This window comes from Haliaeetus albicilla, chromosome 12, assembly GCF_947461875.1.
Source record: "Haliaeetus albicilla chromosome 12, bHalAlb1.1, whole genome shotgun sequence".
NCBI classification, from domain to species: domain Eukaryota; kingdom Metazoa; phylum Chordata; class Aves; order Accipitriformes; family Accipitridae; genus Haliaeetus; species Haliaeetus albicilla.
In genome coordinates this window covers 14,333,485-14,348,923 of record NC_091494.1, presented here as the reverse complement: position 1 = coordinate 14,348,923, position 15,439 = coordinate 14,333,485, and the positions used below count along the sequence as shown (strand labels likewise).

General features: G+C 36.5%; 1 protein-coding gene across 1 annotated transcript in view; it reads right to left on the bottom strand.

The window, feature by feature from the left end:
- Nucleotides 1-15,439, bottom strand: part of WDR72 (WD repeat domain 72) — a 138,208-nt gene that overhangs the window by 38,285 nt on the left and 84,484 nt on the right. The window contains exons 17-18 of the mRNA XM_069798213.1: nucleotides 15,168-15,250; nucleotides 7,164-7,275 (exon numbers count right to left, since the gene is read on the bottom strand). Coding sequence (XP_069654314.1) covers nucleotides 7,164-7,275; nucleotides 15,168-15,250 — 195 coding nt within the window. The remainder of the gene's footprint in view (nucleotides 1-7,163; nucleotides 7,276-15,167; nucleotides 15,251-15,439) is intronic.

The following is a 15,439-nucleotide window of genomic DNA, read 5'->3' as shown; positions in this document are numbered from 1 at the left end:
AAGTCCATTCATCAAAGAAATGCTAGATTAATTGGTTTGCTGTTTCATGGACTAAAATGAGATTACAGATTAATCTAATTCTCATTAATAGTGATGAAATGTTGATTATACAATCATTTCTTACACTGCTTATTGTTAATGCACGGACACACAAAATTGGCCTGCCAAAATTCTTTTTAAAACAGCCTGAAGTAAGTCCAATAGTTTAATGAACTTTTTTACATGCATGAACTTGTCCAAGAACACAAAACTTCAGTTCCATCTAAAAAACTTTCTGTTCCTATTGGCTGAAATGTTTGCACTAGTAAGAAGAATAGAGTGGGCAGAGAAAAGAAATTCCATTTTGCAGATAATTTTTCATATTCTTGTTTCTCAGGAAAAAGAGGAAGTAGAAGATAGGAATGTAAAGGAATAAAACAGCCTGGAAGAATCCAGGTGGAAGATGTAACACGCAACAGGAGAAGACGGTTAAACTGAAAAAGTGTGAGATGCCAGACAGGAAGATATCTGAAGCCTAAAGTCAAAACAGTTGAAAAATAACAACTGCAAGAAAATATGATTGTAGTGTTTGGTTCAAATTTGCTCTAAAACTCAAACTGAAGTTTGGAAATACTGCAAAGCACAGAGAGACTACGTAGGAAGAGGGGCAGTTTTGATCAATTTCATTTTAAATACTATATGTTTTAATCACAGATACTGTGAGGCTCAGAAAGACATTTCCATTCATGTATTTTGGAGGATCCATGTATGAAAAGAATTCCTGAAGTGTAAAGATTTCACATCAACATTCTCACTCATTTTTACCAAAACCTATGCTTATGTCATGACAATGGTGGCATGATTCAGATTTAAACATATATGAACAGGACTCTACTTTGACCTAATCAGATCAGCTCTTACTACATTTTGTAAACAGAACTTTGATATACTGTAGAAACATTGTTCTTGAAAAGAATTTAGGGTGGGTTCATGCAAATGTAATCTCATCACTAATAAGTGCTATCTATTAATCCTGTTACGTTTTTTGGCCAGTGGAAACATAATCTCTGGAGACATACTCTAGGATCTTCATATGCTAAACTGAAGATACTTAATCTCAATACCCTTGAAAAATTGAACTAGTCTGAGAAAGCAGATGGAAGTACTATTGGTTCCTCAAAGCAATTAAAAAAAACCCTCAAACCAAACCCAGCCTGCATAGGTGTTGTGGTTTAACCCCAGCCAGCAACTAAGCATCATGCAGCTGCTCACTCACTCCCCCCCACCCAGTGGGATGGGGGAGGAAATTGGGAAAAGAAGTAAAACTCGTGGGTTGAGATAAGAACAGTTTAATAGAACAGAAAAGAAGAAACTAATAATGATAATACTAATAAAATGACAACAGTAGCAATAAAAGGATTGAAATGTACAAATGATGCACAGGGCAATTGCTCACCACCTGCCCACTGACAGCCAGCTAGTCCCGGAGTGGCGATTCCCCACCCCCACTTCCCAGTTCCTATACTAGATGTGACATCCCATGGTATGGAATACACCATCGGCCAGTTCGGGTCAGGTGCCCTGGCTGTGTCCTGTGCCAACTTCTTGTGCCCCTCCAGCTTTCTCGCTGGCTGGGCATGAGAAGCTGAAAAATCCTTGACTATAGTCTAAACACTACTGAGCAACAACTGAAAACATCAGTGTGTTATCAACATTCTTCACATACTGAACTCAAAACATAGCACTGTACCAGCTACTAGGAAGACAGTTAACTCTATCCCACCTGAAACCAGGACAATAGGGTAAATCACCTTAGGTTCCTTCAAATATCTGCATATTAAAAAAAATAATAATAATTAAAAAAATCAGTAAAATCTGTGAGTTTAAAAAATAGATTATAAAAACTAACACAAACCCTTCACTTGCTTTACTTTAAGATACCTGTCATAATGAAAGATGCTTCTTACTGTCTTTGATTTTCTTCCAGACAACTGAATTGCCTTTATTTTCATGTGATTAGAATGTGCTAAAAATGGAGCATTTTCTCTTGTGCTCTTCAAAACCCATGCTGCTGGGATACATGGATTCTTAATTGCTTGTGCATTTAATGATCTTTTTTCTCACTTTCTTTCAATCCAAAATCATGCACACTGTCAAAATTTCTTCATTTCCTAGGGATCAAATTCTACCCTTGATTTTTTTTAATCAACCAACCATTGGAAAACTGGTAAACTTTTGTACACGTTCACATTGCCATGCTTCTATTATAAGTTTTTCCTTCTCCATTTTCCTAGACTTTTTTCTTTTTACCTCCAGTTCCTTTGTATCCCATTCTCTTCAGCCTTTTCTTCTTTTGTGTATCAGAAATGCTCCCATGAGTTCCCCCCACCCCATGCCTGACATAATCCCTGATTGTACATGTAGTCAATCCACAAGAAAAGAGATATTTCCCAAGCACCGCACCGATGGCTTTCATTTTCTGGTTATGTGCATGTATAGGACTCCAGCACATTTTGTCTGGATACCTTTTTCCAGATTTTGCTTGATTACTTGATTCATGTTGGGTATGGAACCCAGCCACAGCAATGCGAACAGTTTCAAAGATTTAATACATTATATACATCACAAGCGCCAAACCAAACTTGAAACTAACACAGTAAGGGAAATGTAAAGATATGAGGACAGATGTACATTTCTCTGAATGTAAAATGTTAAGGCAGAAATTAATTCCTCAGATGTTGTTCAAGTTTTCTGTGCATGTAGTATTTCACCAGAACACAAACAATACAAATTACATTTATGTGGTTACAGTAAGAGTATCAATGCATTTTACACCCCTAAAAGTTATTTCCCCAGCAATCAGGCAACTAAGGACAAGTTTTCACTTAAATCCTGTGTAATCTTTGTGATATCCATGGTCCAAATAGAATAATGCTCAGAGTCAGCATTGACTTTTGGGTCATTTTTGTTTGTTTAAATAGAGTCAGAATGTATATTTGGACTAATATGAAAAGGCAGTAGATTGTAACAAGATGACAATATGAAAGAAAATATCAGAGACGGAACAACCCTTCTCCTTATCTGCACTTCCTTGACAAAACCTTAAGACTTTGCAGGCAGGCAAGAAGATTCATTTGCTATACAGAAAGACACAGTCACAGAATGACTTCCTAAGAGTTGACATGAAGTTATCTGCAACTGGACAGATTTCTGAAACCCAGTCAATAGAAGTGTTTGAAACCCTCTGCTGCAGGTCACTACGCTTTTCTAGTGAACAGAAGCTGTTATATCCTGCCTTTCATTGATTTACCATTACTGGATGGATTCTTTATTTTAACAAAACATATTGTTATATTCTAGGTAAGTCTTTGACAATTCTTTACACTAACCTATGGAATTCAATTGCCACCATTAATTTCACTCTGGTATTTATCAGCAGAAGCTTTTTTCCTGCAAGAACCAATTTATTTAATTGAATAGTTTAAAGAGCTCCAAAACCACATACAAAAGATGAGGTTATAGCTAATAGCTTTCAAATATACTTAAAAGCTTGAATCATTAGCAGTTTCTTAAACTAGGAATTTTTAAGTGCAAACCAGAATTTATTGCAAGCTAGTCTTAGTGGTGTGATTTTTCACATCTAAATTTTCCACAAATATAAGAGGCAGTTAAAATAATATTCTGTATTTGGGAATAAAGCCTGTACTTTATACTTTCCTTTCACTTTTCCAGTTTTTGGCATTCCTGGAATATCGCATACATCAGTTCCTTAATTTAGTACCTGACCATGAACATCTTGAACATCTTAAACACCTTTATCCTCACAATTTTCTTAAAAGGTAAATAAATCCAGTTCTTCACATTTTACGAAAAAATGAGGCACACAATTCCAGAAGAACTTGTATGCTATAATACTGTTTCAAATAAGATAGTTTTGGCTCCCTATGCATTAGAAGAAACAGGCATCCAAGGATGGCACATTGGAAACTACTTCAGTGCAGTAGCTAAAAGGAGATCACAGTCCTACACACAACACACACCAGGAGGTGAGGGAATCTCATTTCTAACTCTTACCCTTGCAAATATTTTGAGATTTCCGTGAAAAGTGAAACAACTTCTGTAGATGACTCACTGCAGAATGCCTTGAGAATAAGCAATGAAATTACTGTTGAGGAAGATATGGATTCGAATCAACTACAAGAGGGACTACCCAGTTTCTTTGTATCCAATCACTGGGCTATTGAATAAGAACAGTGGTATTACCACCATTTTTCCTCCAATCAAAGAAGTTCTGCACATGGCTGGATATGGACTAGATATATATGTCATAAGATCAAATACTACAAATACTAAATGCATGAAGAATACCAGCAAACTTAGTTCCTTAGTTTATGCAAGTAAGAGTGGATAGATTTTTAAGATTTTAAAATCATTGCCTCTGACTCACATGGCAGGGGAAAACAATACCACACTGACAACCCGTTAAATGGTACCATTAACCTGAGATTATCAGCATTTAGGAAAAAGGCAAGAAATGATAAAGTGCAATGTACTTTTTCAGAATTATGATGCATGTAAAAAAATTAGGGAAAACCTCAGCTTCTTTGAAAACCTGAAGCAAAGCTTGCAGAAATCAATGGTAAGATAGCTATCAATATGTTTGGAACAGGTCCAAAATTATTATATCTGACATTAACATAAAGAAATTGTAACTGTTTGCATTTATATTTCCTTTTAGCAACTATGTGAGAATGTACTAGGACAGAACACAGTTAACCCTTTCTCTGGCATGTTTTACATGAATAGCTTTTTTAATTCCTTATCTTTGTTTCTAGAAAAATATATTATGGGGTTTTTTTATTTATTTTCATTCAATCAAACAATTCTGTCTGTTTGGAACCACAGAGAAAAATGTGGCATTTTAAATTATTCAGCAAGTAAAGCTGTTGTCTAAATGCTATCACCCTTAACCATGAAGTTAGGATGCAGTAGCTTCCTAAGGATTAAGGAGCTTTCTGAAAAAACAACTATATCATGTACTATAAACTTTAAAGATAATAAAAACTGAAGGTCAAATCCTGAAAGTTCTGTTTGTCTTTTTAGAGAAAATTTCTATTGACTTCAGTGAAAATTTGTTGAGTTAAACAAGGTTAAACATCTCCAGATCATATCTATTAATTCCAATTAAACAAAAATGCAATACAATACAATGATGATGGCAGCCAAGATTCAGATACTTTTACTTTGGGTCAGAGTGCATGATCCCAGTCTTGAATTATGGCTTAAAAACCTGAAACAATATTTATCCTTTACCTTGATGTTGCACAAGATGACAACTACTGTACAACCCATAAATACAGATTATTTAAGATAAGACAACATACCTATCAGATGAATGACTAAAACCAGACATAATTGCTTGTCTTAGTAATTACACTGGTTGTAGACTTACTCCTGGATGGGTTTTTAATAATTTCTGCATATCATTACATGCCACAAACAGTTTTATTCTTTAACATATTAGAAATCACAAAAAAATCTGTTCAATTCTGAATAAACCCATCAAGTTTTGCAGTGCCAATTAGAAAACCATACAAACCAAGACAAGAACATTTGTGCTATTCACATATTGTGATAAAAAATGCAACTTGCTAAAACATGAATGGAAATGAGAACAAAGGGAGCTAATATGACATCAAATACTCATAGTGTAACCTCTCTTTCCCAGTCTTCCTGTATGTTTTCTGTCTATTTCAGAATACATTAAATTGCTGAACAATGATATGTCAAAAAATCCATTCTGCTTTACAGGATATATTTATGTAGTTCAGATCATGAAATATGAAAAAAAAGTCCTATCCAGTATAAACGCATATGAATACCGTGCTCATTCTAGCAAAGCAATTTTCTAGTTGTTTGTTGAATAACCTTCAAATAAACAACAGTTGACTACTAGACTCTAATAATCATTCCAGCACTCTCTACAAATGTTTTTTTCATCTAGCATAGAAGGTTTTGAAACAAGCCCAAAGACCTAAACACATCTGGAGTTTGCAGATATCTGGTTTGCGACTTCCAGTTAGTCCCGTTTTTGTTGTAACACATGTTAAAACACCACATTGAAATATACCCTGAAAATTCAGGAAATTTGAAATCAAATCCATCTATGAACTTCACAGCTGGGGATGTTTTAGTTACAATGCATCTTGTTCCAAACCACATAAAAATAAAATTATTCAAAGCAATCTTCATTGTAAGCAAAATATAAACTCATATATGAAAATTATTCAAAGTGTTTTGAGTTTCACTATATTCCAGCAGTCCAAATCATAAAGACACCGTTTTGTTTTGTGGTCTGAAGCAAGTATCACTGATCATTTTTAGTATCCTGGAACAAGTAGATCGGTAACAAATTTTCATGACAGACACACACACTCAATGAGATTATAAATTAGTTTCCCAAGAGAAGGCTCACTAATAAGATTGGATCTAAAATTTAGGTCACTTAATTTTAAGACTCAGCTAATGGGCTAAACTGTATAACTTCATAACATAAATTCAGGTTCAACCTTTTTTTACCATAAACATTAGCACCATTGTAAAGTTGCAAAGAGTAAGCTTCTTGTAAAATGAAATGATCTAATTATAAAATGCATTTGGTATCTCCTTACAGGGAGGTTATTTCTAAAAGAAAAATAAAATATTCTGTAATACATTATGAAGTTATAAAATCTAAGCAATTAATTTTTAACACTGCGTAAGTTCTGATGTCACTGAAAAGATAAATTTGTAAAACTTCTTTTCAATATAATTTATTGATTCTATTTCAAACACACTACTTCCTTTATTTGCAAATATATTTACAATACCAGAGCTATCATACAATCAACGAAACTTTACCTTTTCTTCTTTAATATTCAGAGGTAATGAGAGATCATGTAACTCCTTGACAATCACATGAGAAAACTCACAGCCTGATAATGTCAGAAATAGGCCACTTGGCTTGTCTTACACAGAAATAATGTATTATGAACTCATATTCCTAACTTGTTCTGAGTACTAGAGAAAGTTCTTCTAAAAGAATATACCAATAAATTTTCCACCTACATGGCAAAGAAATATTTTTAATTTATTGCAAATTTGCAAATCCCTCTTCTCAGTCTTTGGCAGCGTTCGCAACTTACCATTTCCATTCTCTACTATGGCCAATGGCTCTCTGCAGATTGCTGTCTTTCTCAAGGTATTCATAGTCATTTGAACTTCTGCCAGCAGCACTGCTTGCATTGCCTCAATAATCTGTCATAAATGCAAATTATTATTGGATGATATCAGTACTTCAATTATTTATCTAAGCATTTGACAATTTTAAATAACTACTACAAAATTTTAAGACTGTTCCAGTGAAAGTCATTAGAAAGTCAACACTTATCAATATCTTTCAGACAATGATAATTACGTGTCTCTACATACATATTGAGAAATAAATGTTAACTGGATAGCAATAAAATGGTGCAAGTTGTCAGTCGTGACTGCTTCCTACTAATTAAATATTCATTTTCTTTAATCTCAAACTAGAATTGGTCATCTACTGCCTCCTTGATTTCAAGGAGTCATGACAATATACATTAGTAAAGCACATGGCGATTACAGCTAATAAGAAATATCTTCTTTTTTTTCTACGATGTGTGAAAAAATGCTTCATAGACTGGATAAGGACCTTGTATTTTGACTTTTTTAGAAATTTTGGTGGCTAGTCACTCTCTGAAAAGCTTGATTTGTTATTAGTGGTGATCTTCTTCCTCTAGCTCAAACATGATAATACTGTATTTTTTGTCTAACACAAAGAGAAATACCATTCCTCAAACTACTGTTATCCAAAAGGAACATCTGGAATTACGAACAGCCTATAAATGGTACTTGCAATAGCTGATGCACCACATATGGGTGTTAAGACAATGCAGTGTGGAGACTGTGATAGAGTTATTACTTTCCTTCTCTTTACTTTAGCAGAGAAGCCCCAAGAGAACTGAGAAAGTTTAAAGACCTAAGGCATTTATAAAGCACATGAAGACCTTACACAATGGACCCAAACTTTTGCAATTCTTACTCAGTCTAAAGTTCAGCATGGTGCAGAACGGCAGCATTGTGTACCTTTTCTTCATTTGATATTTCCTTCAGAAAAGAAATACAATTTTTACCTCTCAGGAAAGTATTCATTCTCTAGTACAAGAAATTTCCTGAAAGACAGAGAGAATCTAAAGTTTCCAGGACAGTGTACTCTAATTTAAATCTGAATTTAATTTTAATATGAAAATTTTAACTTAACTATGTTTATATTATTAAAAATTATGTTTATATGATATTTATATTATTAAAAAATCTATTTAAATCATTTAACTTTAATATGAATTGAAGTTGATGTGCAGGCTCCCTCAAACTGCCTGGAAGAGAGACAGTTTCATCTCACTAATCAACTACAGTGAATTCGTGGGCTGTCCTCAATCGCATTTCTAGCTGCCATTGTAAATTCAAATCATTAAGCAGAACAAAGGCTGTAGGTGTCCTTTGTGACAAAGTCCTTTATTGTAGACAAGTATGTTATAGTCAGGTCCACAGTGTGAAAGTTCACAGCAAGTGAACCCAGCCCTACGTGCTTTAACATAGCACAAACCTTCATCTTGTTATAATAGCACTTTATTTTACAAGGGAAAACAAAGGCAGTTTCCAGTTCCTCACATCCATACAACCCTGAGTTTTGGGGATTACAGATCCTGACTTTACAGTAGACTCTTACAATATATCTCTAATAATTAAGAAAGAAAACGAAACACAGACATGTAGTCATTGTCCTGGGGAAATTTTTGACAAAAAAAAAATTCTTACAATTACACAGAAGAATTACACACATTATGTATTTTTCATGGTGTTCTGATCTGCTAAGAACTTGTCACTAATCTGGATCAGCTATTCATTACCTGTACCATTGCTGTATATGCCACTCAGGCAGCATTTGTAACATGTAAGTTCCTCTAACATCTTAAAACAAAGTAAAAATCTGTAGCAAATGACACAACATGATATTGTAGAGGCACCTGTACATCTCCACATGTTACTTGTCTATCACTTTGTCAAATCTGCATTTCCACAGTGCTCAGGGTGGTTTCACGTGTTCAGTTTTGTCCTCGCACTGCATCTTCCCCAAGAAGTCATATACCTCATCTATCATTATCACCAAGTCTAAAAATCTCCAGAAGCTTTGCCTGTTTCTAACAAAAAACAAATCTGCATGACTACCTTTCATTTTATCTGATAGTTTCCACTTTAACTTTAGCATTCTTGTGGATTACATATACATTGGCTATCTTGTTGGCTACTAATACATATTTAGTTTTTTTCCTCATAATTGTATCTACTGTTGCAAATACTAGCTGCTTTTTAGTTGGGATCGTGAAATATGACAGAAATTATGCTTCTTCTGTGCCTGAGAATGTATAAATAGCATATGTCCAACTATAAAACCAGATATCAAGGAGTGAAATGTAATTGTTTGGCTCTGCAGCACCCACACTAGAGTACAAGTCAAAAAGACAAGTGACCAAGAGTTGAGGCAAGCTGTACCATTACATATATATTAAGTTATACTGGCTTTCCTTTCTACACTTTATCAATTACTTCCAAGGATGACTATTCCCTTTATAATGAGTGGGTCTAAGGAGAGAAGTCAATAGACATCACTCCTGGTTGTTGCTCAGGTCATAACCTCTACAGGGCTGAGCCTTGCAGAAACTGCCTCCCAGATGCCTCCGTAACAGTGTCATATCGGGGAGTGTTATGGGTTTGTGTGGCGCGGTTGGTTTTTTTGGTAGCGGGGGAGGGGCTGCAGGGGCAGCTCCTGTGAGAAGCTGCTAGAAGCTTCCCCAGCTCCAAGTCGGACCCACTGCTGGCCCAGGCCGAGCCCATCAGTGACGGTGGTAGCACCTCTGGGAGAACGGATTTCAGGAGGGGAACCGGTAGTGAGCAGGGGGATTGGGATGTGAGAGGAACCCTCTGCAGATACCGAGGTCAGTGAAGGAGGAGGGGGAGGAGGGGATGCCCCTGAGGAGGTTGGTGCCCCTGCAGCCTGTGGTGAGAGGGCAGGCTGTCCCCCCCAGCCCATGGAGGGGAGCGGGGGAGCGGAGGCCCCCCAGGATGGCCGTGACTCCATGGGAAAGCCCCGCTGGAGCGGTGTGTGGCTGAAGATCGGCCCGTGGAAAGGACCCACGCCAGGGAAATTTGTGAGGAACTGCAGCCCACAGAAAGGAGTCACATTGGAGAAGTTCGTGGAGGACTGTCTCCCGTGGGAGGGACCCCACAGCGGAGCAGGTGACGAGCAAGGAGTCCTCCCCCTGAGGAGGAAGGAGCGGCAGAGACAAGGTGTGGGGAGCTGACCCCAACCCCCATTCCCCATCCCCCTGCACCACCGGGGGGAGGAGGTGGAGAGAACCGGGAGTGGAGTTGAGCCAGGAAGGTGTTCTAAGGTTTGGTTTTACTTCCGAATATCCTTGGGGTTTATTTGATTTGTAGTAAATTAAGTTAATTTTGTTTCTTCCCCAAGTTGAGCCTGTCTTTTGCCCGTGACCATAAGTGGTGAGTGATCCCTCCTAGTCCTCATCTCGACCCACAAGCCTGCCTTTTTATTTTCTCCTCATCCCATCAGACATATTACGCACTCTGCTTTGCTGTAATTCTGCATAGTAACTGTCAGGAGAGTTGTCTAGACACTTATACTGAAGTCAGTTGGCTTCAGGTAGAGTCAAATGCTGTAAAACCAAATGCATTCAGAGCTTATTAGACAAATTACTGTAAACTTGGGCATCAGTATAGAAGGTACTAGCTTATCAGTACTACTCTCTGCAATTGCCTTAACATGAAGTGGTTTATTCTTTGAAAGTAAAATCCTTTGTAATATATCTCAGATTCACCCCACTTTTACATATTAATGGAAATTAAGTAACTGAAGTGAAAAAAAAAAGTGGGTGCACTGCAGAAATCAATAGAAAGAGATGAGAAAATCATGAGATGATTCATTCCTCCTAAAATCTCAGCAGTCCCTCCACAGTGTCTATCTTTTTCCACTAGTGAAAGAGGGACGCTAAAGCAAGTACCTTTCTCATGCAGATTATTATGTCAGAGTTCTAAATATAGCATCAACGGTTTTCCTAAGGGGAGACTATGCTAAGCAGCTAGCTGATAATAGAGGATACAAATTTTCTTGCACAGAAAAGGAATACTGCAACATCAGGATGGCAGTAGAGGACTTCCAAATCAGGACCTAAATGTTGTTCGCTTGAAGCTGTATAAACTGTATTTCTGATAATGCTTCTGAATTAATACATCCAAATTTTAACAAGGTCTTATTACTTGGGACTATACAACAGGACCATTTCAAGGTTAGAGATGACTCATGTCCAGGTAACTCAGGACTAGGAGGAACAGATGTGTAACTCCTACTGATTGCAAAGGCATTGGTAATGAATCTGATAAAGCTCTCTCACTTCTATACAGGTACGTCACACCACAGAGCCCTGATACTGCTGTATATAACAAACTGCTGAACCCCATAGACTGATGGTCACCCTTAACTGATGGTATGACAGACCGCTCACGTGTTGTCATGTAACTACAATCCTTGACCATAGATGTGAAGACTGTACACTTAACATTTTGTTAGTGGAACTACTGACCTATTAAATTTTCATGCAAAACTCACTGCCATGTTTAGTATTGAATTTCTTTGCTGAGATTAGCACTGAAAACCAGAAGGCAGCTATAGAGACAGAGTCGTTTACTCTGTTTTACAAATGGTTGTCCAGCTCAGGGAGTAAGACATATTGTAGAAGGACGCTTACTTGGTCTATAATCATTGCGTGAAGAGACAAAGGACTTCAGTCTTCAGGAAAGTCAACCTAACAAGAAGTAACTTCACTCAATAAGATTTAAAAAGATCTTAGAGCAGGAAAAAAGGAAGCAAATTATTTCCTATTGTATTCTTTCTCTTGAAATGCCTGAATAAAGATATAGGGAGAAGGCGTTTCAACATCTATCATCTGAAGACTAAGGAGCTCGGAAGAGCAAGGAAATAATTATCAAATGTTGTGGTTTAACCCCAGCCAGCAACTAAGCACCACGCAGCTGCTCACTCACTCCCCACCCCCCCTCCCCGGCCCCAGTGGGATGGGGGAGAAAATCGGGAAAAGAAGTAAAACTCATGGGTTGAGATAAGAACGGTTTAATAGAACAGAAAAGAAGAAACTAATAATGATAATGATAACACTAATAAAATGACAACATTAATAATAAAAGGATTGGAATGTACAAATGATGCGCAGGGCAATTGCTCACCACCCATCGACTGACACCCAGCCAGTCCCCGAGTGGCGATTCCCCACCCCCACTTCCCAGTTCCTAAACTAGATGGGACGCCACATGGTATGGAATACCCTGTTGGCCAGTTCGGGTCAGGTGCCCTGGCTGTGTCCTGTGCCAACTTCTTGTGCCCCTCCAGCTTTCTCGCTGGCTGGGCATGAGAAGCTGAAAAATCCTTGACTATAGTCTAAACTTTACTTAGCAACAACTGAAAACATCAGTGTGTTATCAACATTCTTCACATACTGAACTCAAAACATAGCACTGTACCAGCTACTAGGAAGACAATTAACTCTATCCTAGCTGAAACCAGGACAATAGGGTAAATCCTTCTGGTGGAAGAAAACATCCTTATATCTGCTAGAGTCAACAATAGGCAAAATGTTTTGATTGCACCGTAGTTTGACTATTCTGATAACTTTTTTTTTAAAGTTTTATTTTAATGTTCACCCTTTCAGCCAAAAAGGTTCCATAAAGCTGCAATAATATAGTAGTAGTATTTAAAAAAATTAAAATATAACCAAATACCTATCACAGATATAACTGAGAAACAGGCTATTTTAAGTATACAGTAAGGACAATTAAGGGCAGAAATGCAACCATCGTTTCCTCATATTAAATATTTCAGGGCAAGCTTTTTTATATATATATATATATATCTATCTGAAAAGATGAGCACACTTAATTTCTGGGCAGGATGGGAGTGTGGCAACAACAAGCTATATTTTATCTGAAAGAACAGCAAAATGCATGAAGATGACCTTTCCTTTAAAATCATCTGGGGAAAAATAATCCTGGAAAAATATTTTTAAAATATATGCATTTTTAAAATTTAAGACAGAAAAACACCTCCCTCAGCCCTTCAACTTCAAGAAGTCAGTAGACCCCTGATCAATCATCTGCAGCAGGTTTTTTCAGTTTCCTTGTTTGCACAGAATCTGTTACAGTACTGCAAGGAGATGAGGAATCAATAAATGGTATGTCCTTCGGGTCATGTCTGAGAGTCAGTCTCCTCCACTGAAGATAACAATAAAAAAAAGTTTTTAAAAGCACAGTAACTAGTGATGTTTTGGGTAAATGTACGAGAGTGCTTAATCAGGTTGCTCAGGATTAACAATTTGGCCATAAATCTGTGTTCATATAAAGAAAAGTTTAACAAAGACAGCATACTATCAACAAAAACTATAATTTTGTATAAATCACTCATTGCTGAATATCCAAACCTATTGCCAACATCACAAATTATTCTGAATGTTGAAATGTTTACGGCAGTTTGGCTGCAAACAACCCAGAATCTGCACTACAAAGCAGGTTAATAAAGCTTATTGCAACAACAAAGCTGTGTCTGAATAATGTTAAAATTTGAGAAGCATTTATAGCATGGTATTTGCAGTACTTGACAATTTCAGTGTATTAAAGTCTTTCCAGATAAAAAGAAAAGCATGAGGCAGCTTATTACACACCTTATCTTCGTGCACACTAATCTGTAGTAGATAAGACCATTATCATTGCATGAACTGATCAGTCACTAAATTCACTGGAAAATATAAATACAGAGATCTCATGTAATCAGCTATGCTACAAATATGTTTCATGGCTATACAACTCTGCTCTGTAAAGAGTTTCAGCAGCTGACCAGGTCAGCAAGAGATTATATGAATTTCACATGACAATCGCAGCTATTGAAACTGAGGTCCTATATTCGATTTTTTTATTAAAAGGATTCAAAAAAGGAAAAAAATCTTATTGTAAGAGAAAAGGGGAGTTTGTGAGGGAAGAAGAATGCTGAAATAATATGGAAGATGTGCAGAGAGCGGGGATATAATAAACAACTGATAAGCTCAAGACAAAATGCTGAATTCAATTGAATGTGAATATTCGCAGAAACCATTGCTGTCTGTCTAATAGAACAGGGGACTATCACTGTAGTACCCCTGCACACCTCAGCTCTGGAAAATATTCTTTGCACTTGAAACGCAGCACAGAGTTGCATTCAATTTTAAAAGTAACATCATAAAGTAAACTTGTAACAAGTATTTCCCTTTTGTGGAGTAAAATCCCTTGTGGTCATAGCACACTGTCTTGAGTTTCATACTCCTGAATATTAACTCACTCAACCAACCTCACAACTTTATTTAAACGTGTATTTCCAAAATGAAAAATTGTCTCTAGATTTCACTGTTCAGACTATTTCACAGTTACCTGTGTCAAGAAACAGCAATTTATCTCTCAAGACATCAGATTCTTCACTAACAATAGCCATGAACTTCATCTGACCTGGGAACACATAACTAACTTTTCTAAGTCATTCTTGAAGAGTGTTTTAATAAGTAAGGACTTGGGATCAATTATTTATCCCTTTAAGAAGGCATTTTCTGTTTCTTCTATAATAATACGTTGGTATATGACACTGCCCTTATTTTGGCCTTTATTTTCCTGGAGCATAAAATGGCATTTGCAATGTAAATTTCTTCTGGTTGTTAGAGAACAGGTAACTCCTTTTTTAAACACATACTGTGAACAAGATCACCTAGATTAAAGACTACTAGGACAGTTACTTTCCCACATCTAAACATGTACTTTAAGGTGAAATAGTTTAATGAGTAGCATACTTCATACTGAAATAATAATCTGCTTTCCATAGATCTGAATGGCACAATTTATGTAATAATTTCACCAGAAATCCATAACTATTATGTCACATTACAGATTCCAAATATTAAATGACAGCCCATATTACTTAAGGATTACATTGCAACAACTGACACAGGCCTATTTCCTACCTTTATAGATTGGTCACCCCAACAACAAATGAGTTTCAGCAACGAAACACTCCCAAAGTCTGGGAAATGGTATCCACTTTTACCTGAAAAACACATGCATAATTTATGAACTGACAATATACATAGACGTACACAAACAGAAAGGCATTTAACATTTTTAATTTTTTACTTCAGCAACATACCTGAAAAAGATCTGAAAAAGCATAATTTCTTAGAATATGATTTCATCTGATGCAATAAGCACAAGTGTTCAAACAATATATTGTTTGAAC